Source organism: Orycteropus afer, unplaced genomic scaffold (genome assembly GCF_000298275.1).
Source record: "Orycteropus afer afer isolate SDZICR_OR568_19922 unplaced genomic scaffold, OryAfe1.0 scaffold00609, whole genome shotgun sequence".
In the NCBI taxonomy this organism is placed as follows: domain Eukaryota; kingdom Metazoa; phylum Chordata; class Mammalia; order Tubulidentata; family Orycteropodidae; genus Orycteropus; species Orycteropus afer.
In genome coordinates this window covers 949,961-976,012 of record NW_006922196.1, presented here as the reverse complement: position 1 = coordinate 976,012, position 26,052 = coordinate 949,961, and the positions used below count along the sequence as shown (strand labels likewise).

At 39.0% G+C, this 26,052-nt stretch overlaps 1 protein-coding gene across 1 annotated transcript in view; it reads left to right on the top strand.

Annotated features, from left to right (window-relative positions):
• The window catches only part of FAM189A1 (family with sequence similarity 189 member A1), a 1,045,217-nt gene that overhangs the window by 448,489 nt on the left and 570,676 nt on the right, over positions 1–26,052 (top strand). Inside the window, exon 2 of the mRNA XM_007956331.2 lies at positions 16,148–16,204. Coding sequence (XP_007954522.2) covers positions 16,148–16,204 — 57 coding nt within the window. The remainder of the gene's footprint in view (positions 1–16,147; positions 16,205–26,052) is intronic.

Genomic DNA, 26,052 nt, shown 5'->3' with positions numbered 1-26,052 from the left:
CTCGAAAGCTTTACCTTATCCGTGTGAGTAAGGCTGATTTTACTCCGATAATGCAGCTCTTGCCCAGTCTTACTTTGAGAGCTTTGTAAGCTATGAGACTCATCTTCCTCTGTATTGGACAATGTTTCTGGAGTATTCATAAAGTTGCGCAATAATGTATCAGACAGTGTTTCTCTGCTATTCAAAAGGTTTTCCCTGGCCAATTCTTTGAGAAGTGGATGGTCTCCTCCTTCTTCCTAGTCTGTCTCAGTCTGCAAGCTGGGCTGATTGATACCTGTGTACCATGTGCACCCCACTGGGTTTGAAACACCAGTGGCACAGCCTCAAGATCCACAGCAACACGTCACCACAGTTGGACAAACCGCCAGTCCCTTAGCTGTTGGAAATCTCATCAACCACCCTTACCTGGATCCCTGCGGCAGACTCCTCGATCTGTTCTGGTCCCCTTTGCCTTTTCTGTCTTCTCCCTGCTTTCTTGCCTTGCTGCTTGTGGGGCATGGCCTGGGTTCCCTCCTCACCTGAGTCCCTGCATCTGACTCCTCGATCTGTTCTGGTCCCCTTTGCCTTTTGTGTCCTCTCCCTGCTTTCCCACCTCTCTGCTTGTGGGATGTGGCCTGGGTTCCCTCTCCTCACTTGGGTCCCTGCGGCTGATCCCTCTAGCCTCTCAATATGCTCTCAACATGCTGCATATGCATGTGAAAGCTGGACAATGTGGTGTTGGCGAAGAATACTGAAAGTATCATGCACTGATAGAATTACTAACATATCTGTCCTGGAGGTAATGCAGCTAGCTGTTATGCTCCTTGGAAGCAAGAATGGCCAGACTTTGTCTTATCTACTTTGGTCATGTTGCCAGAAGGCACAGTGCCCTGGAGAAGGATGTCAGGTTTTGTAAAGTGGAAGGTTAACGAAAAAGTGGAAGGCCCTCAACAAGATAGGTTGACTCAGTGGCTGCAATGATGGGTTCAGGTGTAGCAAGGTTTGTGAGGGTGGCACAGGACTGGAAACTGTTTTGTTCTGTTGTGGGAGCCACCTCAATGGCACCTAAAGGCAACAACAGAATTGTTGGATCAAATGGTATTTCTAATTCCAACTTTTTAAGTAATCACCATATTGCTTTCCACAGTGGTTGTATCATTTTACAGTCTCACCAATAGTGTGTGAAATTTTGAATGTCTCCACATCTTCCCCTGCATTTGTTATTTTCTGTCTTGTTGAACTTTGCTATTAGTACTAGGGCAAGATGGTAGCTCTTTTTTTTTTTTTTTAAATTTTTATCTCTCTAATGACTAATGATCATGAACATTTCATCATGTAATTGCTGGCTGCCTGAGTATCCTCTATAGTGAAGTGTCTATTCATGCCTTCTGCCCATTTTTAAATTGGATTGTTTGTCTTTTTGTTGTTGAGGTATTGGAGTTTTCCATAAATTTTAGAGATAAGTCCCTTGCCAGATATGCCATTACTGAATGTTTTTTTTTTTTTTCCCAATCTGTAGGTTTTCTTTTTACATTTTGGCAGAAGTCTTTGGAAGCACATAAAAATTTAATTTTCTGAAGGTCCCATTCATCTAGTTTCTCTTCTGCTGCTTGTGCATTTTGGGTTATGCTTGATAGTCTATTTACGCCATAAATTAGGGCCCCTAAATTTGCCCCTAGTTTTTCCTTGAGGAACATTATAGCTTTAGGTTTCATATTTAAGTCTTTGATCCATCTGGAATTAGTTTTTGTGTATGGTATGAGGTACAGATCTTGTTTAATTTTGCGGCAGTTAGATACCCAGTTTTGCCAGCACTTTTGTTAAAGGGACAGTCTCTTCCCTATTTGATAGATTTTAGCCATTTGTCAAAAATCAGCTGATCTATTTCTGCATTCTCAGTTCTATTCCACTGGTCTATGATTCTGTCATTGTACCAATACCAGGCTGTTTTGACTACTGTGACTATATATTAGGTTTTGAGATCTGGCAGTGTGAGACCTCCTACTTTGTTCTTCTTTAATAGTACTTTGCTTATCTGAGGTCTCTTTCCTTTCCATATTAGTGAATGTCTTTTTCTATATCTTTAAAGAATGTTGATGGGATATGGATTGGGATTGCATTGAATGTATAGATTGCTTTGGGTAGAACTCATATTTTCACAATGTTCAGTCTTCCTATCCACGAGCATGTTATGTTCTCAAATTCATGTAGATCTTTTACGGTTTCTTGAAGTAGTGTATTGTAGTTTTCTTTATACAGGTTCTTTGTGTCCCTGGTAAGATTTATTCCCAAGTATTTTATCTTTTTGGTAGCTGTAGTAAATTGTATTGATTTCTTTCCATTTCAGCAATCTCTTTGCTGGTGTCGAAGAATCCAACTGATTTTTGTATGTTTATCGTGGATCTGTTACTATGCTAAATCTCTGATTAGTTCCGATAGTTTTCTTGCTGAGTCTCTTGGATTTTCTAGGTATAGGATCATATCATCAGCAAACAGGGATAGTTTGACTTCTTCCTTACCAATTAGCCTTTGATTTCCTTTTCTTGCCTTATTGCCCTGGCTAGGACTTCCAGTACAGTGTTGAATAGAAGCGATGATAGAGGGCATCCTTGTCTGGTTACTGTTCTCAAGAGGAATAGTTTCAGTCTCTTTCTATTGAAAATAATGTTGGCTGTTGGTTTTGCATATATGCCCTTTATTATGTTGGGGAATGTCCTGTTTATTCTTATTTTGCTGAGAATTTTAAATAGGAATGGATGTTGGATTTTATCAAATGCCTTTTCTGCATCAACTGATATGGTTCTTTTCCATTGTTTTATTTATGTGGTGGATAATGTTGATTGTTTTTCTAATGTTGAACCATCCTTGCATACCTGATATGAACCCCACTTGGCCATAATGAATGATTTTCTGGATACATTGTTGGAGTCTCTTGGCTGGGATTTTGGTAAAGATTTTTGCGTCTATATTCATGAGGAATATTGGTCTGTAATTTTCCTTTTGAGTGATGTCTTTGCCTGATTTTGGTATCAATATTATGCTTGCTTCATAAAATGAAATAGGGAGAATTCCATCGTTTTATATGTTTTGGAATTGTTTGAGTAGGATTGGTGTCATTTTTTCTTTCAGTGTTTGGTAGAATTCTCTGGTGAAACCATCTGGGCCAGGACTTTTTTGTTGGTAATTTTTTTATGGCCTATTCAGTTTCTTCTTTTGTTATGATCTGTTCAATTTTTCCACATCAGTCTGTGTTTAGGTACATGGTGTGTTTATAGAAATTTTTCCATGTCTTCCAGATTTTCAAATTTGTTGGAATACAGTTTGTCATAGTATCCTGATATTATCCTTTTTATTTCAGTTGGTTCTGTTGTGGTGTTGCCCATTTCATTTCTTATTTGTTTTATTTGTATTCTCTCCCTCTTTTCTTTTGTTAAATTTGCCAGTGGTTTGTCAATTTTATTAATCTTTTCAAAAAACCAACTGTGGTCTTGCTGATTTTTTCCTATTGTCTTTCTATTTTCTGTTTCATTGATTTCTGCTTGCATCTTTATTATTTCCTTTCTTCTGGTGACTGTAGGCTTTTCGTGCTGTTCTTTTTCTAATTGTTGCAAATGTTGGTTTAAAATGTTGATTTTGGCTCTTTTGTCTTTTTTGATGTGTGCATTTATTACTATAAATTGGCCTCTGATCACTGCTTTTGCTGTGTCCCAAAGATTTTGGTATGTTTTGTTTTCATTCTTTTTTGAGTGAAGGAATTTTTGAATTTCATTTTTTATTTCTTCTGTTACCCAGTCATTTTTTAGGAGGGTGTTATTCAGTTTCCATGTGTTTGCAGTTTTTCAATTGATCTTCCTATTGTTAATTTCTAATTTGATAGCATTATGATCTGAGAAGATGCTTTGCAGTATTTCAGTGTTTTAAAATTTGTTAAGGCTTGCTTTATGGCCTAACACATGGTCTATCATGAAGAATGTTCCATGTGCACTAGAAAAGAAAGTATATTGTTCTGTTGTTGGGTGAAGTGCTCTGTAGATATCTATAAGATCACACTGGTAGATTGTATTTTTTAGCTCTTCTGCATCTTTGTTGAGTTTCTTTCCAGTTGTTCTATCTTTCACTGAAAGTGATGTATTAATTACTCCTGCTATGACTGTGGAGTCATCCATTTGACTTTTCAACTCTTTTAAGTCTGATTTATGTATTTTTGAGTCTCTTTCACTGGATTCATGAATATTTATTATGGTTATATCTTTTTGTTCATTTGACCCTTTAGTCATTATATACTATCCTTCCTTGTCTTGTATGGTGGTTTTTGTCTTAAAGTCAATTTGATCAGAAATTAATATTGACACTCCTGTTCTTTTTTGGTTGCCATTTGCTTGATATACCTTTTTCCAACTTTTAATTTTTTAGTCTATTTTTCTCTTTGTGTCTAAGCTATACCTCTTGTAGGCAGCACATTGATGGGTTATGTTTTCTTATCCATTCTGCAGCTCTCGGTCTCCTCATTGGTGCATTTAATCCATTAACATTCATGTAATTATTTACATGTATGATTGGTTGCTGTCATTCTGTTATGTGTTTCTTCATGGTGTTCTTGGTTTCTTTGTTCCATATAATATTTTGTGCTGAGTTTACTATGTTTATGGATCATGTTATCATTTCCTTAGTTGCTATTGTTTTAGTATTTGCTAATTGTTTGTGGTTGTCATCTTTTTTATTGTGATGTGAAGGTTTATCATTTTTCTTTGAGGTTACCCTGTGATTTCTAATGTTCTTCCTGAATTTAGAACAGTCCATTATATCTTGCAATTCTCTTGACTTCCTCACCATGTAGCAGTTCTGTAACTACACTGCTTTTCCCTCTTTTTGGTTTGTAGTTGTCCTCATTTGTCAATTGATTTCTCTGCTCCCTGTTTACAATCTTGTAAGCTTATTTTATCTTTGGATACATCCATAGCTATGTTGGTTTCTGGATCATGTCATCTTGTGTATTAATGGTTGTTTGCTATTATTGGTTCTCTGTTCAAAGGACTCCCTTTAGTTTCTTTTGTAAGGTTGGTCTGGTTTTAACAAATTCCCTTAATTTCTGCTTATTTGGAAACCTCCTCATTTCACCATCATTATTAAGGGACCATTTTTCTGGGTATGTAATTCTTGGTTGAAAATTTTTCTTTCAGGGTTTTATATATACCATCCCATTGCCTTCTCACTTACATGGTATCTGCTGAGAAATCAGAACTTACTCTTATTGGTTTTCCTTTGTAAATAACTTTTTGTTTTTCCCTTGCTGCTTTCAGGATTCTTTCTTTGTCTTTGGTTTTGGTGAGTTTGATGATGATATGTCTTGGTGATTTTCTTTTGGTTTTATCTGGTTTGGTGTTCATTGGAATTCTTGACGGGATATATTCTCATCTTTCATCATATCAGGGAAGTTCTCTTCCAACAAATCTTGGACAATTTTCTCAGTCGGTTTCTTTTTCTCTTCCTGTTCTGGAATTCCAAGGACATGTAAGTAATTCCTTTTGATGGTATCCCATATGAACCTTAGGCTTTTTTTTTTTAATCTTTTTTCTGATTGATCCTTTTCCAAAGAAGTATTCATGTGTTTGTCTTCAATCTCATTAATTCTGTCTTCCATTGATTCAGTTCTTCTCTTTTGCCCTTTCAATGTATTATCTATTTCTGCAAATTTAGTATTAATCTTCCAAATTTCTATGTATAAATTTTGTATAATTTCTCATTTTTCATGTATTTTGTCATTTTGTTCTTGTATTTTCTTCTGAAATTGTTCTAGGGTTTTGTCTGTGTTTTCCTTAATTTTGTCAGTGTTTTCCTCAATCTGTGTCTCAATCCTTTGAAAATAAGTATATCTAATTCTTTTGAATTCCCTATCAGGGAGTTCCAATGCTGCTTCTTCCTCAGAAATGTGTTCTGGGTCTCTATCCTGCTCCTTTGTTTCTACCACTTTATCTTGATTCTTTGTGTGAACTGTGATGGTCTGTTGTGTCTGAAACATTGTGACATTGTTGTATTTAGATCTCTTTTAACTGTTTATGAAGAGCAGTTAGGGAGAGCTATGCTCTTCCTGGTGGCCATTTATCATTGGCCCGCTGGTGGAGAAGGAAGTGGTGGCTCTCACTCAGTAAGTGGAACTGCGGGATGTGCAGTTGTGGTTGCATCATATGGGCACAGTTGATGTCTCCCACTCAGTTACACAAAAACAACAATAGAAAAAAGGAAAAAACCCTGCAATATCAGGGGAGAGGGTAATAAGAGAGAAAATGTAGAGTGGGAGAATAATGAATAAAAAAAATGTGAAAAATGCAAAAAGAAAAGCAAGGAATGAGTTTAACCACGAGATAGAAAAAAATTGGAACCAGGAACATGGAAGAGAGACTAAGCTGAAAACTAGAACCTGGGAAGGGAAGAATCCAGAACAATAGAAAAAGGACAATAATAATAATAATAATAACAATAATTTTAAAACAGATTAAAAACAAACTAAAAACAAAAAATTCTGGGCTGGGCAGGGCACCCAGGCACCTTCCAAGAATACAGACTGGGATGGAATTCCTGCCTGCCCAGAAGGTGGGTGGGAGTAAGAGCTGGCCACACCTCCATTCACCAAGAAGGTTGGGGTATTAGAGTAACCAGGGAATATTGCAACTTTCCCATCATTTGCATCCGGAATGTCATTGTGATTCCTGGCAAGTGGAGCCTGTTCTTAAGTGTCTGGAAACTGGGAGAATGCTACTGGTTTAAATATCCAAAATGGTCCAACCACTTGTAAACATTCAAAATGGTCACGTCCTCCAGATAGGCAAGAGTCTACAGCTCAGCCCGCCGTCCTTTTCGCTGCTTCCCCTTTTATTCCCCAGCCACCAAAGCAGTACTCCATGCAGTCCCTGGCTAGTAGGGCTGATTTTTATGTTAATTCTTATCAGCACTCATCAATATCCAAGATGTCTGTACTGTCGGGATTGCTGCCAGACCACAGCTCTGTATGTCTCCTTTGTTGGTGTTTTCATGGAAATTTTTCTATAAGTTGGAGTTTAGTCCACTTCTATATCCTTCCCTTCAAATCTCAGGGCTCTAGGATTATCTTCTGTATCTGTGTTAATTGGTTCCCCTTTGTTGAAGAGGGTCTGTGCAATCTTTCTGCCTATTCCATCATCTTCTGTTTTGATCTGTTTTCTGATTGATATTTTTCCAAAGAAGTATTTGGGTATTTGTCTTCAATATCACTAACTCTGTCTCTCATTGATTTGATTCTACTCCTTTGTCTGTCCAATGTGTTATCTATTTCTGAAAATTTAGTATTAATCTTCTGGATTTCTATCTGTAGATTTTGTATCATTTCTAATTTTTCATTTATTTTGTCCTTTTGTTCTTGTATTGTCTTCCAACATTGTTCTAGGGTTTTGTCTGTGTTTTCCTTAATTTTGTCAGTGTTTTCTTTGGTTTGTCTCCCAATCTGTTGAAGGTAGGTATATATAATTCTTTTGAATTCCTTATCAGGGAGTTCCAGTGCTGCTGCTTCCTCAAGGATATGTTCTGGGGCTGATCCTGGTCCCTTGTTTCTTCTGCTTTATCTTGCTTCTTTGTGTGGACTATAATGGTCTTTTGTCTTAAAGACATTCTGGCTTTTTTGTGTTTATATTTAATTGGTGATTGTATGTTGTAGTGATTTGCCCAAGGTTTTTGTTTTCTTTGGATGTGTCTGAGTAAGCAGGATACTGTGCTTCTCTATTAGCTATTTGGCAGCACTTAGGCACCCACCACTTGGTTGGTATGATTTAGAATGAGAATGGGTACACAGATCTCTATTAGCTGTGTGTAAAGAGGAGTTAAGCATCAGTCAGGCTCTTATTCATGGTCATGTATTATTGGCCAGTTGGTGCTGAAGAAAATGGTGGTCTTCACTCAGTATGTGAGGGTGCACGAGGTGTAGGTATGGTTTGGTTGTATGGGCAAGGTTACTGTCTCCTATTCAGTTAGAGAAAAACAACAATGAAAAAAAAAACACCAAAAAAAATAAAAATGAGGACAGAAAACACCACCGCATAAACACAGGAACAATCACCCAAAAAGAGAAAGGGGAAAAAGAAAAGAGAGGCAATAAGTGAGATGAAATATTAAAAGATATAATTTAGAAAGACCATAGAAATATAAATATAAAAGGAGAGAGAGAAAAAAAAGACCACAATATCTGTTGATGGGGGATTAAGATGAAAGATCTAGAGTAAGAGAATAATGAGTCAAAACATCAGAAGAATGCAAAAACAAAAGTAAGGGGTAAGTAGAACCACAAGAAAAAAAGAAATGAGGACCAGGAAAAGGGAAGAGAAAATAAAGCCCAAAACTAGAACCTTTCTAGTCATCAGCCTCTGGTATGTCTGTGCTGTCCTCGGTAAGTAGAACCTATTCTTAAGTCCCTGGAATCTGAACGATTATGCTGTCACTTTAATTATCCAAAATGGCCACCACTTGTTAATATTCAAAATGGCTACACCCTCCAGACAGCTGAAAGGCCACATCTCGGCTTGCCTATTTCTTTGCTGTTTTCCTTTTTAGTCATCAGCCACCAGTGCAGTCATCCATGCAGCCCTTGTCAAGCAAGGCCAATTTTTAGGTTAATTCTCAGTTCAGAACACAAATTGGAAATATCCAAACTGTCCATCCCATTAAGGTAGTCGCAGTCCACAGCTCTATTTGTGTCCTTATTCACTATTTTCGTTCAGGTTCTTCCACTAAAAAAAAAAAAAAAAGAAAGAAACAACTCAATGCTGTTGAGTCATATCCAACTCAGAGTGACCCTTCTTCGGTTTCTGAGGCAGTATCACTATGGAAGTAGATTGCCCAACCTTCTTTTGAGGAGTGGGTGGTGGGTTTGAACCACTAGCAGTAAACCACTTCTGTATCCTTCTTTTCAAAGGTCAAGGTTCCAGGATTATCTTCTGTATCTGTGTCAATTAATTTCTTTTCTTCGTTGAAGAGGGTCTATGTAGCCTGTCTTCCTATTCTACCATCTTACCAGAAGTTCCATAAATTCTCTTTTAAATAGCGGTTTCTGATTTTGATAAAAAAGTAAATAAAAGTGGCACCTATTCATTCTTCCACTAGTTTATTAATCTGGCCATTAAAAATAGCAGGAATGGGAGACTTCTTTCTGGTTTACTATTATGGTTGGTTAGGCACTTTGAGGGATGCTCTTTGTATATAACAGGCATAATCTGCAAAGGCAGTGCTCCTTGAGATACTGCTGGTTTCCAAAGTATTCCACTTCACCCTTAAACAAAGAAAGAACTGTATTTCAGAAGCAGGTAGGTGGAGTCAGAGTCTCAGGGAGTAGGGGCTGTAGCAGTGAGTTGCTTGAAAATGGAGTTGCCCTAAGGATGGATGGCCACCTCAGCACTGCTACTGAGACATGGAATCCTGCACACACATCAAGGTAGCATACTCATCACATGGTTTCCCACTGAGCCCTGAGCTACAATTCTTGGGAATATGATATATCCAAATCTGGGTGCTCCCTGGTTATTGGTAGAAGTACACCTTTTTAGAGGAAAATTTATCCAACTTGAGTTCTCAGAACCTTACTAATCAAGATCAAGCAATGTGTTCACAAAGACTTCAACTATGTAAGGATAGTTGGATAGTCACAGTAAGTGATTTCCAGCAGAAACAAACAACAGTCTTAAATGTGCACCCCCTTAAACTGCACATACTGGATTCTAGAGCATGTATAAATGAAATATTTGAAGAAATTATGGACAGTGTCATAAATATAAGCATGCAGTAAGAATCTATCAAAAATTAATTACCATATATATTGTTGTTGTGTGCCGTTGAGTCGGACCCGACTCATAGCGACCCCTCCTTGGGTTGCCGAGGCAGTATCACTACTGAAGTAGATTGCACAACCTTCCTTCAGAGGAGTGGCTGGTGGATTTGAACCACCAGCCTTCTGGTTAGCAGTCAAGTGCCTTAGGCACTATGCTACCAGAACTCCTACCATATATATAGGAGAAAAAATAAAAACAAAACTTCTAGATAAATAAACTATAATAATTTAAATTTTCTAGAAAAAATACAAATGTCTAGTTCAACAGTTGATTAGACATAATACAGAGACAACTAGTGATCTGTAACATTTAGGTAAAAAAAAAAAAAAAGTTACCTAGAATGATTGAAGGAGCTCTGGTAGCATAGTGACCAAGTGATACAGCACAGAAAGGAAAGAAAATGGAGGTAGGGCAAGGGCAGATTACCTATTAAACAAGTTAAGTATGGACTTACTTGTACTTACTTACTAATCTGCAGTGAACAATTTCACAGATGTGGTGAAAAACATGTGGAACTGTTCTCTAGAGATTAGTAAGTAAGCACAAGTAAGCCTATGTTTACCTTGCTTACTGGATACTCTGCCTCTGACAGGGATTGTAAATTTGAAAACAGGTTTTTATTCTGCAGGAAGGTCTTGTGGTGTTGGGAGGTAGACAGATGCTAGCCATACTTAGAAGCAGAATCTTTGATGTGATGAAAAATGTGAAGTTATTCACTACAGATTAGTAAAGAAGCACAGGTAAGCATGATGCTTACTTTACTTACCTGCTAATCTGCCACTAGTAGGGTAATCCTCTCCAGAAGGTTCAGCCATTTCATTAGACTGAAGGAAGAACTGAATAGCACAAAACAGCAGTCTGAAAGCCTTTGGAAGACAGAATCAGTAGATTCTGCTTACTCCAGACAGACCGGAATAGTATTTGCCACGTTTTTGCAATACCTATTCTTTCTCCAGAAGCACAGTGAACACTGGCTTCCTAGTGGTATATTGGCATTACAGTCTCTATTGGGCACACTATATATTTTCTGAAAGTAATTTAATTGGTTTCAAGTCTACATTCAAGAAGGACTTGCTTCACTACCTAAAATGTATTACCATTTTCCTTTCAATCAAATTTGAAGATCTGAAGAAAACTCTTAATTTCAGGCAGTGAACGGACTTTTCAATTTTAGAAGACTAGATTGAAAGGGCTAGTTTTTTCCAGGCTCTGTGTCTAGGCAGCACTACCAATCACACAGGAAAGTCTTTGGTTCCAAAAATGCCATTACTTCCTGTAAGTCTATTATCCCCTTTCACTGCCCTCAACAGCAGGAAAGTTCTTTCTCATTTCTAATTTTATCTCTTGCCTCCATTTTGGCTGGGTAGCAAAGTGGAGGAGAATGAGGTGGTATCTTTATAACAACTCCCAGGTGCTTGAAAAGTAAAGCCTTCTCTCTTTGAGCAGTATCATGCCTTTCACATTCCTTTGGCTTTTCTTTCACAGCTATTTAATTATATGCTACTGTTCTCTGACCCTCTTTAATTTCTTCAAATTCTTTGTACACTGTGGACTGTGAATCAATACTGGTAAATTAAATGGGACAAAGGTTTCATGAGAGGCAGTAATTTCACGGCTAACTAGATCCATGACCCTCTTCCTTACAGAAATGGTACAAAATAAACTTTCAGAATTACTGAGATATCAGAACATTCAACATAATCTTCTTTGGTAGCTAGAATTGAGTGAAAGTAGTTCAAAATAAGACCTGATAGTTTCAGAGCAGTCACTCTGAAATTCTTTCACACCAGCACTGTGATGAATACACTCTCCTCCCCTTGGTCACCAGGCAGATCAGAGCAGAGGTCCTTAGGAGGTGGCACTCTGGCATCTGGGCTTTGCAGTCCTCCTTCAGTCCTCCTCATGTGACTCTCCCTTAGAGATAATGTTGTATTTCTGATTTTAGAAAACCCACTGCCATCGAGTCAATTCTGACTTTCAGTGACCCTGTATGACAGAGCAGAAGTGCCCCTTAGAGCTTCCAAGGGTATAAATCTTTACAGAAGCAGAGTGCCTCATCTTTCTCCTGTGGAGCAGCTGGTAGATTCAAACCACTGACCTTTTTGGTTACTGGCTGACTGTTTAACCACTATGCCACAAGAGCTCCTTCTGGTATTAGGGGGAAAAAATAAAAATAACACTCACTGCCATCGAGTCGATTCTGATTGGTATTACAGGGGCAGGGAAATCTGGTCCTTATGGGAAGGTACAGAAATGGAGTGAATATTTTGGAACAGTAATCCAGTATCTCCCACATTGGGTGTACTAGTTTTCTGTTGTTGTATAGCAAATTACCACAAGCTCGGAGAGTTAAAACAACACCTGTTTATTATCTCACAGTTTTCATGGGCCAGAAGTCTGGTCACAGATTAGGTGAATCTTGGTCAGGGCCTCACAAACAATCAAAAGCATTGCCAGAGCTGCAACAGCTCAAGGCATGATTGGGAGATCAGGGGAGTAGAGCCTGTCATTGTACACAAGGGGAAGGCAGTGCAAGGCCTTGGGTGACTGGGGTCATCTTAGAAGTATACCTACTATACTGAGTTTGATGGTTTTATTTCCTTCATTTGTATAGGGGAATCTGATCCATTCTCTGTTACACTTATTAATGATATTTAGAATTATAAATTATATTTAGCAAGAAAATCTTCCATGTTTGTTGGAAGTAAAATTATTTGTGTCTATTCATGGAATGATATTTTTTATGATTAAGATAGGAAAAGTCAAGAAGAGTTCTTATTGTAGCCTTAGATAAAAGGAGTGCTAACTCTATGTTTAGAAATGCCTACTATTTTGAGGTTTGTTGATTTCCAGTAAAATTCCTGTTTCAAGTGACTTTGTCACTATAGCGTTTTGATAGTTTCTGTAAGTGTTATCTTAGAAGAGATCAATGAGTTCTGTTGGCTGTTCAGTTCTTATTAAAGGCAGTTCAAGAGGTCTGGTGGTAGTTTGGGGTTTTAAGAGAAGCCCTTGTACTATTGAATTCATAGGCCCTTCATGAATGGTGAGGCATTGAATCATGTGTTAGAGTGTAGGTAAAATTTCCAATGGTAGAAATAGAAAGTAGAAGGCTCCATATAAATGAACTTTTTCAGGAAGTTGTTCCTTTCCATCCCTTATCCAGACCTGGTCTGGGTAAGATTGGTGTTGGTGTGTGGAAAAACAGAGGACACTTTTTGGAAGTCACATCTCAAGGAGATGCCAGGATCAGAGCCTAAGGGAAGAGAAAGAGGTGGAGGCTGAGCCATGGAGCCGGGGGACTGGGATGATAGAAGGAAGTTCTGGAAAAGGTAAGACATCGAGGGGCTGAATGTGACAGCCTGAAGAATCTGGAGCTGGTGTGTGGCATATGCTGTGACTGTTATGTAGTTCCTCTTTTTGCTAGGGTCACATGAGGTGCCCAGAGTTGCCTGGACAGGAGTGGAGAGTCATTTAGGGAGGTACTGGTGAAAAAACAACCTAATTCTTGTGGGCTATGAGTGTCAGGCCTGGCAGATGAGATTCACCTGACACAGGTAGGCAGGGTGACTTCAGCAGAGAGGATAGAGGGGAAGGACAGAAGTGAGCAATGGGTGCCGTCCAGCCAGGTAAAACAAGAGAGAAGTGGCCAAGAGAATGGAGAGGAACAAGCAGATGGACAGACATCAAGGTGAAAAACTGACCCAGCTTTGCAACTGACTGGTGCACCGAACATAGGTGTTATGGCTCTGAAGATGGTGGGATTATTGGAAGAAATTTCAAATTCATGAAAAAGGTGATTTGGAGGTAGAAAAATTAATTCAGAATTTGAAATATTGAGAATGAAAAGATAGTGAAAACTCTAGCAACATATCCTTATGAGAAATTATAATTTAATCTGATTCTAAAACAGCTTGAAGACATGCCATCTACTGATTATGGAGAATCCAGCAACAGAGAGGGTGTTTTGAGAGTTCAGGTGTTGGGTATAGAAGGTAAGAGAGAAGTTGAGGAGAAACTGGGGAGGGAGAACTTCTGAGACTTGGCCACAAAGGGACATGGGTAAACAATAGTCAAGGATTTCTCTCATGGCTGGACCCTATAAAACTAAGAGAAGAGAGGCTGGTGGAAGGATCATGAAGAGAGGATATTGGGTCGATGGGAACACAGTGGCGCTCTGGTAGTATAGTATGTAAGGCATTTGACTGCTATCCAGAAGGGTGGTGGTTCAAACCCTCCAGCGACTCTTCGGAAGGAAGACGGCAATCTACTTGCATAGAGATACTGCCTTGGAAACCCAAAGAGGGGTGCTATGAGTTGGAATTGTGAGTTTGGTTTTTTTGTTTTTTTGGGAACAGAGTTGTGAAAAATATTTGTCCATGTTGACTGTATTTGGTGGATTTATGTGTACTGAAGATTAGAATATTTGTATGACATACTGGGGAACATTGTCCTGTGGTTTTTGTGAAGGTTCATAAATCTTTCATATAAACGTCTAGTCTAGAATTTTTGAACCTCTGCCCAAAACTAGCCATGAAGTAGGGTGTAGTGGAGGTTATTTGGCTGCAAGTCATGGTCCTGCCCACTGAGGAAGTGTTTGGGGGTGAACAAAATGTCTTCATGGCTGTGTTTAGTAGTGTGCTTTCCTCAGGTTCTGGGATTAGATCCTTTTGGATTCACAGGGGATATCCAGCCAAGCCCTTCCATCCAGGCCCCCATAGCCTACAGTAGAAACTCTGGAGCTGTTTATCATCACAAGAAACTTCATAAGAGAACATCAGGACTTTCCTTATAATGGAGCCTTTTCAGAATTGTCCTTTTGAAGCAGGAGCCACAGCCACCTCTGCTCGATATTGGGGGTGAAGCAGATAGGGATCATCTCCAGGATTTTGGCTTGAGTGACCATTTTGGAAGATAGAGACTATAAGAAGAAGACTGGGTTTGGGACAGGGTGAATTGGAGAAGACATCAGAGCAGTGCCTGGTAGATAGTGGTCAGGGAAGACTGGACTGGAAATGGAAGGGGAAAAGAAGGAGGATGCTGAGGGAACCTGAGAACAGGAGAAGCCAGAGAAGTGAGAAGAGTTTCAGGGAGAGCTATGCACATAACTCTAGAGAAGAGTGACTTCAAGCAGAAGGACTGGTCAGTTGCCAGCCAGAAGGGTGACGGCTGGACTTGCAACCTCTCAGTGCCCACTGAAGGAAGCATTTCTTAGGACCAGTGGGGGCACAATTGAGTTGTAGTGGGTGTGGGAGTAAATGTGTCCTATAGTTCCTTTCATTGGCCCTCTTGCCCCCAGGGAGACTGGGAGTGTAGAAGAATAGGTCTGGGGAGCAACCAGCCAGATCCTGTCACCAAGAGTGTGGACTTCTGAGGCGGCTTGGAAGAAAGACAGGCCAGTACCTAAAAAGACTTATGAATGTTCATGTGATATGGACAATACGAGGGAGCCATGTGAGAGGAGACTACAGCTAGGGGAGGAGATAAGCCAGGTGGGACAGGATAGCCTGGGAAAGGAGGCAATCTGTAGAAAGTTAGTGTGCCTCATACAATGACATTTATTTGCTTGATGAGATGGAATTGTGCTGAGTGGTGGGGATTGGAGGAAAGAGAAGAGTGTGTTATGGGAGGTCAAGCAATAGATAGGACTGGGCTAGCCAAGCACGGATCTCTTGGGTCAGGACAGATCCTGCAGGTTGGCAGCACTCAGAGTAGAGAGAGCAGGGGCTGGGTGATACTTGAGTGGGGAGAGCATTGCCTTTCTCAAAAACAGTGCTTCAAATCATCACTGTGATGTGGTGCAAATGGTTAATAAGCTTGGCTGCTAATTGAAAAGTTGGAAGTTCAAGTCCACCCAGAGGCACCTCTAATGGTCTCTAAAGTAAACCTGTGACCTATTTTGGAAAAATCAGCCATTGAAAACTTTATGAAGCAGAGTTTTCTACTCTGACACACGGTGAGGTCACCTTGAGTCAGAGTGGACTCCACAGCAATTGGGGTGTGTGTATGTGTGTGTGTATGTGATTTTTCAGTAGAATAGGCAAATAACTTATAGGACCAAAATAGAGTGAATGGCTGGATAGAGGCCTTTCAGAAAGCACACAGACTCTTTGGATCAGTGCAATACAGGGTGTAACTAAAAAGCTGGGTGTACTTTTCAGTGGCCAGGAACATCAGAATGGAAAATATAGCCTTTATCATTGTGATCAAAATTTATGCTGCATTCTGCAGTCCTTCCTCAGGTTGAAAAGGTGAATTTTGTTTCAGTTGTTTATTTAAAGCTCCTGACGCATCTGAACTTCCTGAATTGTTTGTCCTTGCAGGTGCTGCTGTCAGGACTTATCGGTGTGGTCTCCTGGAAAAGGCCTCTGTCACTCGTGGTAAGTCACACTGTGTCTCCAGTTTGGAGTATGCAACAAGGCTTCTCTGCAGAAGTGTGAGCCCTTTAAAGGTGAAGGGAAGGAGAATCCTGACTTCTTTGCAGAATGTGGGATTCACACCTTGAGCAGAATGAACCCAGTATTGATAGGCTCCTCAGAAAGAACCACTGCATATGCTATAGGTACCACTTTTAAGAGTAGGCCTTGGATATTTTTTTGAGTTGTCCAGGTGTCATTATGTTTGTTTTGTTTTAGGTGCCCTCCTATAAAGACATACCATGAACATACCATTTTGAGATGTAGATGAAAGCCTTATCTCCAGACATTAAAACGTGTGTGTGTATGCTGTGTTGTGGATGAACCTTGAAAACGTTATGCTGAGCAAAATAAGTTAGTGGCAAAAGGACAAAAACCTGTATGATCTCATTTATATGAAATAAGCAAATACATCTCAAACCACTGCCATCAAGTCAATTCCGACTCATAGCAACCCCCATTAAGTTTCATGGGCTATAAATCTTTACAGAAGTAGATTGCCTCATCTTCTTCCCACGGAGCAGCTGGTAGGTTTGAACTGCCGACCTTCTGATTAGCAGCCAAATGCTTTACCCACAACGCCACCTGAGCTCCTTAAGCAACTACATAGAGACCAAACAATTATTAGTGATTACCAGAGGTTTGGAGAGGTGGGGCAGAAGATGGAGTTTTTGCTTAGGGACAATGAGTTAATGTTAATGGTGGTGGAATAATTAAATAGTAAAATAGTTGCATATCTTGAAAAATGTAATCAGTGTCACTGAGTTATACATGTAAAAATTGTTGAATTGGTATATGTGTTTTATTTTATATATTTTCACCACAGTAAAAAACAAAACAAAGCAAAACAAAAACATAATCACACAACCAAGACATATTTTATTAGCGTTCAAGAAGTGGTATTTGTGTGTATGTATATTGCAGACTACAAAATTCTCGTAGGGTAACATAGATTACTTATTTAAATTGGAGAATGAAGAAAGAGGCATTCACTTGGATGATTTCTTGCATTTCTCAGCTGCTGTTTTGAGGAGCAGTTGGCACAGGAGATGTAAAGAAGAAGGATTGTTTTTTCGTCAGAAAAATACCGGGCAGATTTGTGTCTATCGATTTTTATGCATGTTCTTCTCAGTGTATGCATTAATATATTTATGTGCCTGTGTCAGGACTAGAGGAGGAGGCCTTCCGGGCTTCAAGGGGTAATGAAAAAGACAGCGTAGCTTTTTCCTTCATTTGCATTAATGAATTATTTAAAATCTCTTCTTTAAGTGATTAGACGTGGAGATAATGACATGTACTAAATATTAATGGAAATAGAGAAAAACAAATCTGTCTATGGTAAACAACTCCTCTGTCATGAGGGTAACCATAGCACCCTAAAGAGGCATCAGGAGAAGAGTAGCAGCACATTCAGCTTTACCTCCTCTTCTACTGTTTCTCAGCCCATAGGAGACACTTGTTCAAACAAACAAACAAAAAAATTTATAAGAATTTTCTAATATGTACAAAAGAAAAGAGAATAGAATAGCAAACCCCTATGTATCCCTCACCCAGCTTCAACAAGTATCAACATATAGCTCATTTGTTTCAAACACACCCTACCTATTTCTCCTCACCCAGCCCCAGGCCCTTGCTGGCTTATTTTAAACAAGTGTATCATGTTGTTGGTGGTAACTGCCATCAATTAGGTCCTCAACCCATGGCAACCCCATGCACAAGCCTGCCAGTCCTGTGCAATCTCCATGATTTGTTGCTGATCAGAATGTTGTGCCCCATAGGGTTTTCATTGACTGCCTTTTGGAAGCTGATCACCAGGCTGTTCTTCCTAGTCTATCTTAATGTGGAAGTTCTTCTGAAACCTGTCAGCATCATGATAAAAGGCAAGCCTCCACTGACGGATGGTGGCTGTACATGAGGTACATTCAAACCTAAGTCTCTGTAGGGAAGGCAAGAAATCTACCACTGAACCACATGGTAACTTTTTTGCAGAGTGGCATGACAATGATTATGCAGATTCTGGGGTCTGAGATCATTTGGCTGAGCTGAGGAATAACTTGTGCTCCCTTCAGAGACATGGAGTTAGTTTGTTCCATTTCTCCTTACCACCCCTATGGTTTAGTTAGTAGGTGCCTACACTGGTCACTTGACAGTGAAAAAGACATATTCCTTCAGGTGGATGAAAAGACTGGAGAAAGATGGCACCAGTCACTCAGCCACCATTTCAGCCTGCTCCAGCCCTACCTCCAAGACAGATACTCATGGATATGAGCATTGTACCACCCAGGATGCATCCAATTTGTATATAACTAATTAGAAATTATGACTTCTATAGATATGACTCCTGTGTGCCCTAGGAAAACCAGTAGAGTTGGTTGAGATCTCAGGGTTTCATCCTAAAGGGAGGAACAAAACATCAATCAGAGTACCTAGAGAAGACCATCTTAGTGCTCAGTGACCAGCCCCTGCCCACCAGGATAGAACCAGCTACTCTCTGCTAGGAGATCAGGGTTCACCTGTCATTAATTTATTTCCTCCTAAGCTCCAGGCAGAGGAGAATGTATTCATCTAAAGTGACTAACTACTTTATCTTATTTAGGGAAGTATTGGTAACATTAGTTGTTATAACAAATTCTCCAATTCTAGTGGCATAGCACAACGGAAATTTCCTTCTCACTACTGTGCAAGGCTAACATGCCAGTTAGTAGGCTGCCTTCTCCACTCAATGATTCAGAGGCCTTGGTTTCTTCCATCTTAGGGCTCTACTAGTCCGTAGGCCTGTGGAGTCCTATACTTCACAGAGAGAAGCAAGAAAATGAACATAAGCTTCATAATGTTGGCCTGAAAGTTACCCTTATTGCCTGAAGTCATGACCATTAGAGAGATCTTGTCACATGACACTATCTAGTTGCAGAGGAGGCTGGGAAATGTAGTTTCTTTCAGGATAGGCATTTTCTGGAAGCAGCTTGTGATGGTTGGAGCTGTGTGTCAACTTGGCTGGACCCCAGTTCTGGGTGGTTGTTCCCATGATGGGATCAGATGACTGAGTTCTGAGTGGCCAGTCTGCCAAAGGGGAGTTTCCCTAGGGGCCTGCTTGCAATGATATTCCAAGGACAATCTGGAAGAACGGCATTCCGAACTACAGACTTCCTTGAGTGAGCGGCTCACCGCTCCCCTGGAGATCTCGGATTCATCTTTTATTGGAAACAACAACCAATATACTGCATGCCAGCTTGAATCTCTCGGCTCCGCTGTGCTTGTGGGAACAAAGGCGGCTGCAAGCCCCACCTCCTACAGAGACAGACTTTGCAGCTTGGACTTGGCTTCTATTCGCTTGTGAGCCATTTGCCTAAGATAAATCTCTCTCTCTCTCTCTCTAAATATATATATATACCTTGCTGGGTTTTTTTTTTTTGTATTTCTCTAGAGAACCCAATCTAACACACAACTCTATCCTGGAGCAGGGTAGACATAAGTTTCAAAATTTATTTTGTTGTTATTGAAACTATACAAAGCAAAACGTTTACCAGTTCAACCATTTCTACATGTACAATTCAGTGAAATTGATTACATTCTTTGAGTTGTAGAACCATTTTCACCTTCCTTTTCTGAGTTCTTCCTCCTTCATAAACTTACCACACCCTATGATTCCTATGTAATCTTTTGAGTTGCTATTGTCACTTCGATCCCATATAGACAGTTCTTAAAACAGTATAATGCTGTAGGCATACATATTTTTTTTTACTAGTTTACCTAAACTGTTGGGTTTTTTTATCCATAGAATTTTATTTATTCATTTATTTATCTACTATTTTTTTTTCTTCACCCAATTTAATACATGTCTACCCTCTAGTAGTGGTTTACCCTCCCTTCTCTATCCACCCCTGGTTATCATCAAAGAATATTTCTTTTTTGTGAAATCCTTTTCTTGATTTCTTGCAATAGTGGTCTCATACAATATTTGTCCTTCTGTGGTAGAGTAATTTCACTCAGCATGGTGGTCTCTAAGTTTATCCATGTAATGAAATGTTTTGCAGATTCATCATTGTTCTTTAATGTTGCATTGTACTCCATTATGTGTATGTTGTGTATGTACCATAGTTTATTGATCCATTCATATGTTGATGGACATTTAGGTTGTTTCCATCTTTTTGCTATTGTGAATAGTGCTGCAGTGAACATGGATTTGCATATATCTGTTTGTGTCATACCTCTGATTTCTCTAGATCATATACCTAGTAGTGGGATTGCTGGATCATATGGTTTTCTATTTCCAACTTTTTAAGAAAGCACCATACCATCTCCCATAGTGGTTGAACTATTTTACAGTCCTGCAAGTAGTGTATGAGGGTTCCAGTCTCTCCATACCTTTGCCAACATTTGTCATTTTCTGTTTTTTTTGTTTTTTTTAAATTTGCTATTAGTGTAGAGTTGAGATGATATCACATTATTATTTTGATTTGCATCTCTCTAATGGCTGATGACGATGAGCATTTCTTCATGTGGCTGTTAGCTGCCAATGGCTTGTTTGGTGAAGTGTCTGTGCATATTTTCTGCCAATTTTTAATTGGATTGTTTTTTTTTTTTTTGGTTGTTGTTGCTGAGGTGTTGAAGTTTTCTATACATTTTAGAGATTAGTCTCTTGGCCAACATATCATTGCCAATTCTTTTCTCCTAGTCTGTGAGTTCTCTTTTTACTCGGTGAATTATTTTGAAGTGCATAAGTGTCTAATTTTTAAGAGGTCCCCATCATCTATTTTATCTTCCAGTATTTGTGCATTTTTAGTTATATTTGATAGTGTACTTATGCCCTGAATTAGAGCTCCTAAGTTTGTCCCTATTTTTTCTTTGGTTTGGTATTCTTTGGTTTTAGTAAGACTTCACGGGATATTTTTGGTTTAAGATGAAAAGTTATCACAGGGCAATAGTTTCAGGGCTACAGAAAGTTTAGAATCCATGAGAATTGGAAATTCTGACCTACATTTCCTTCACTAAATGTTCAGTAATGGTAACCAGGCACCACTTACTATATTTTTATGTAAATGAAATATACATTATATGCCTTGTTTGCAAACTGCAGAACACCCTTATGCATTAGATTCCTATGCACCCTATGTGCATTATGTATGTTTGTGCATTATATAGATAGGCATGTTATATGCAGAAATACAGTAGTTCTTCTGGTCTCACCACAAAGGAAGCAGTTGTTCATGGAGGCAATTACCCACACATTCCATATCCTCCTCTTATTTCTGACTCTTTCTTCTTTTGTTGCTCCAGGCAAATAGAGACAAATTGTCCAGGCTTGGATGGCTACTTCCAAACTTTTAAAACCCCAGGGATTAAGCAACAAAACAGGAGGTAGAATAAAAGCACTAAGCATGTTATTATGCCATTTAACTGGAATGTCCCATGAAATCATGACCCTATACCTCCAACCAAGAACTAAATCCCATGAGATGTTTGGTTGTACATAAGCAGTCTCAACAGCTACTCTTTGTTTTTGGTCATTATTGTAATATATATCTGTTACACAGCTTTTGCCAGTTCAACTTTTTATACGTATTCAACTTATTTTCATTAATTATGATAAGTGGCTCTGCAACTCTACCCTTAATCACTGTAATATTTCCATTACTGTTACCCTCTGTTCCCCTCCCCCCACTACTAATAAACTTTGGTGTCTATACATTTACCTTTTCTTATCTTTTTGTATAAGTGAGCTCATACAATTTTTGTCTTTTTGTGATTGCCTCATTTCACTCAGCAATGTCTTCCAGCTCCATCCATATTGTAGCATGTATGAAGACTTCCTTCCTTCTACTGGCTGTGTAGTGCTCCATGTATCTACCACATTTTGTTTTTATCTTTTCATCTGTTGATGTTTCTACTTTTTGGTCATTTTGAACAATGCTTCAATGAACATTGGTATCCAAGTCTCTGGTTTTATGCTTCCAAGTCTTTTAAGTATATACCTAGGAATGGAATTGCTGGGTCCTATGGTAATTCTTGGGAGCTCTGGTAGCATAGTGCCTAAGTCACTTGACTACTAACCAGAAGGCTGGCGGTTCAAACCCACCAGCCAGTCCTCGGAAGGAAGGTTGGTAATCTACTTTCATAGTGATATTGCCTTGGAAACCCAAGGAAGGGTCGCTATGAGTCAGGTCCAACTCGACAGCACATAACAACAACAACATGGTAATTCTTATTTTAGTGTTTTGAGAAGCCACCACACTGTTTTCTGCCGCACTGTACCATTTTACATTACTACCAGCAATAGATGATGGTTCTAGTTGCCCACATCCTTACCAATATTTGTTATTTTCTTCTTCTTTTTCAATCTAGTGACAGTGAAATTACTGTGATTATGATTTGCATCATGGCTGATGTGTGCAGCATTGTTTTATGTGGCCATTGTTTAGTGGCCATTTGAATGTCCTCTTTGAAGAAATGTGTGTTCAAGTCCTTTGCCTATTTTATGGTTGGATTAGTCTTCCTTTTTTGTTAGGCTGTCAAATTCTTATATATGTGCGTATATATGTATATATATATATATATAACTTTTTATTGTGATTTGGGTGCATGTTTACAGAGCAAATTGGTTTACAATTCAACAGTTCATACACATTTTGTTTTTTGACATCCACTGCAATCCCCACAATGTAACAACACTCTGCCCACTTTCTCTCTGTGTTTACTATTTCCCTTCATCCTTCTTTCCTATACCTTCCTGCCTTCTCAGCTTTATCTTTGGGCAAATGCTGCCCCTTTGATCTCAAATGGTTGAATGTTCTAATAAGTATGTACCTCCCTGGTGTTATTATTCATCTTGTATGCCTGTCTGTCATTTAGCTGAAAGTTTATCCATGGGAGTGAGTTCAGTTATAAGCTTGAAGGCTACGTTTTTATATATTTTGGTTACTATATTCTTATTGGATATATGGTTTCTGAAGCTGTTCTCCCAGTCAGTAGCTGGTATTTTCATCATTTTGGTAGTCTTTACCAAAGTCTTTTGATGAATAAAAGTTTTTAATTGTTATAAGGTCCCATTTATGTATTTATCTTTGTTTGTGCTTTTGTAATTATGTTAGATAACTTGTTGTTAAAAGCTAGACCCAACAGCCATGCCCCTACTTTTTTTTTTTCAAAGCATTTTATAGTTTATTTTGCATATTTAGGTTCTTAAGCCATTTTGAATGTGTTTTTTGTGTATGGTGTGAGGCATGGGTCCTGTTTCATTTTTCTGCATGTGGCAATCTAGTTTTTCCAGCACTATTTTTTATAGAGATTTTTCTTTACTTATTGAATAGTTATCATCTATTTGTCCTTTACTACTGCTTGTGTGTGTGTGTGTGTGTGTGTTTTAATTGTCATGAACTATTTTGGTTTCCTTCTCCTTTCCCTTTTAGTATGCTTTTAGATATTGTCTTGTGTCTGCCATAAATATTACATGACGTTAACCATAGATGTGTGGGTTTATTTTGGATGTTAAATTCTATTCCACTGCTCTATATGTCTGTTGTTATACCAGTACCAGGCTGTTTTGATTACTGTGGCATACAGTATATTTTAAAACCAAGAAGTCTGAGTCCTCCTACTTTGTTTTTCTCTTTCAACATCGCTTTGGCTGTTTGGAGCTTCTTACCATTCCACAAAAAGGTGAACATTATTTTTTCCATTTCTATAAAAAGAATAAAAATTAGTGGAATTTTTCATTATTAATATCTCATCATTTTTTTTTAAGTAGGTGCTTCTAAAAGCTGAGCTCTGTTGAAACAGAGATAACCATGAACTAAACTATTTCCCTTAGCTTCACTTGAAGAAAGAAAGTGCTGGAAAAGGTACAGAAAGTTGGGCTTGGCATGTCCACATTCACTCCAGATCACAGACCCTACCAATGCATTAACTAGATAACTGCTGACTCTCAGTTAAGTTCCCACAGATGTATTTAACTCAAATGTCTGCCCCAAAGCTGAATAAACAGTTCCTTTCCCAATTCAGGAGCAATAAATAAATAAATAAAATTACTGGATTTTTCATCAGTATTTTTTTTTTCTTTTTATTGTGACTTGGGTGAAAATTTACACAGCAAATTCACTTTCCATACAGCAGTTTACAAACACTTTGTGTCATGACATTGACCACAATTTACCACAATGCAACATCTCCCCTCCTTCTTCCTCCCAATAGTTACCTCCTCTCTGTGTCCATCCCTCCATGCACTCCTGCTCCCTGTGCATAAGCAGCCTTTCTTTCTCCCATGCTTGTTCTCTTCAGTGAGGGTATCTACATCAGGTAAATGTTCAACTCATATGCCTGTCTGTTGTTTGGCTGGAAGCCACAGGCATGTGTTCAATTCCAGACCTGAAGGGCAGCTAGGAGCCATAGTCTCAGTGGTTCCAACAGGCTCTATTGGGCCAGCAAACCTGGTCCCCCCCACTTCTTTTTTTTTTTCCAAATGATTTTGAGTTTTGTTCCACATTGTTCTCCTGTCTATCCAGGATCTCCTACATAGATCCTCTTCCAAGTGGTTGACAGTAGTAGCCAGGCACCATCTAGTTCTTCTGGTCTCATAGTCGTATAGGCTGCAGATCGGATGCTGTACCAGTCTCTAGGACTAATTGTTTCCATGAATTTTTGGTTTTCTTCATTCTTCTTGGCTCTGGATGAGGAGAGACCCATCATTGCATCTAGATGGTAGCTTGCAAGCTTTTAAGATCCCAGTCGCTGCTTGCCACGGTAGGAGGTGGAACAATGTTTTGTGTAGTATGTTATGCCAATTGATCTTGATATCCTATGTGACTATGGTCCCGAGCCCACAGGTTCAACTACTCGGTCCCTCTGGGTAGCTGGCTGTGGCCAAGCAGTGACTAAAACCTTACCCCTTGTCAGCTCCATTATACACCTGGGAATTCAGATCATACATATAAAGTTATAGGACCACTGTCTGCCTATACATGTTCTTGGGTACACTCCCCACTTCATAGACGTACCTAATATTTCAGCCTGTCCACCCATCTATCCACCCATATACCCGTGTTTGCCTTCACTGACCACGCCATACTATATGTGCAAAAGGGTTCATCTTTGTTGTCTGTACTTCTCATGTACCTCTCTATGTCTTTCTCTTCCTCAATGCCATTATATTGTTCACTCACATTTGGTACACTGCCCTTCTCTTCACCCAAATCAAACTTATCTCTATCTATCTAACAGTATTCCCTTCCCTCCCCTCCCACCCTGGTAACCAACAAAGAAAATGTCCTTCCATAGATAAGCGTTTCCTTGACTTTTACAATAATGGACTAATACAATATTTGACCTATTGTGATTGACTTATTTCACTCACCATAATATCCTCCAAATTCATGGATGTTGTGAGGTGTTCTGCAGATTCTAAATTATTTTTCAAGCTTGCATAGTATTCCATTGTGTGTATGTACAATAATTTGGGTATCCATTCCTCAGTTGATGGACACCTAGGATGTTTCCATCGTTTGGCTATTGTAAATAGTGCCATGATGAACATGTGTGTGCATATGGCTGTTCTTGTCATGGCTCTCACTTCTTTAGGATATATACCTAGTAATGGAATAGCTGGGTTAAATGGTATTTCTAGTTCCAACTTTTGAAGGAATCTCCATACTGCTTTCCACAATGGTTGTACCATTTTACAGTCCCACCAGCAGTGTAAGAGAGTCTCAATCTCTCTACATCCTCTCCAACATTTGTTATTTTCTGTCTTGTTGAACTTTGCTACTAGTGCTGGAGCAAGATGGTATCTCATTGTTTTGATTTGCATCTCTCTGATAGCT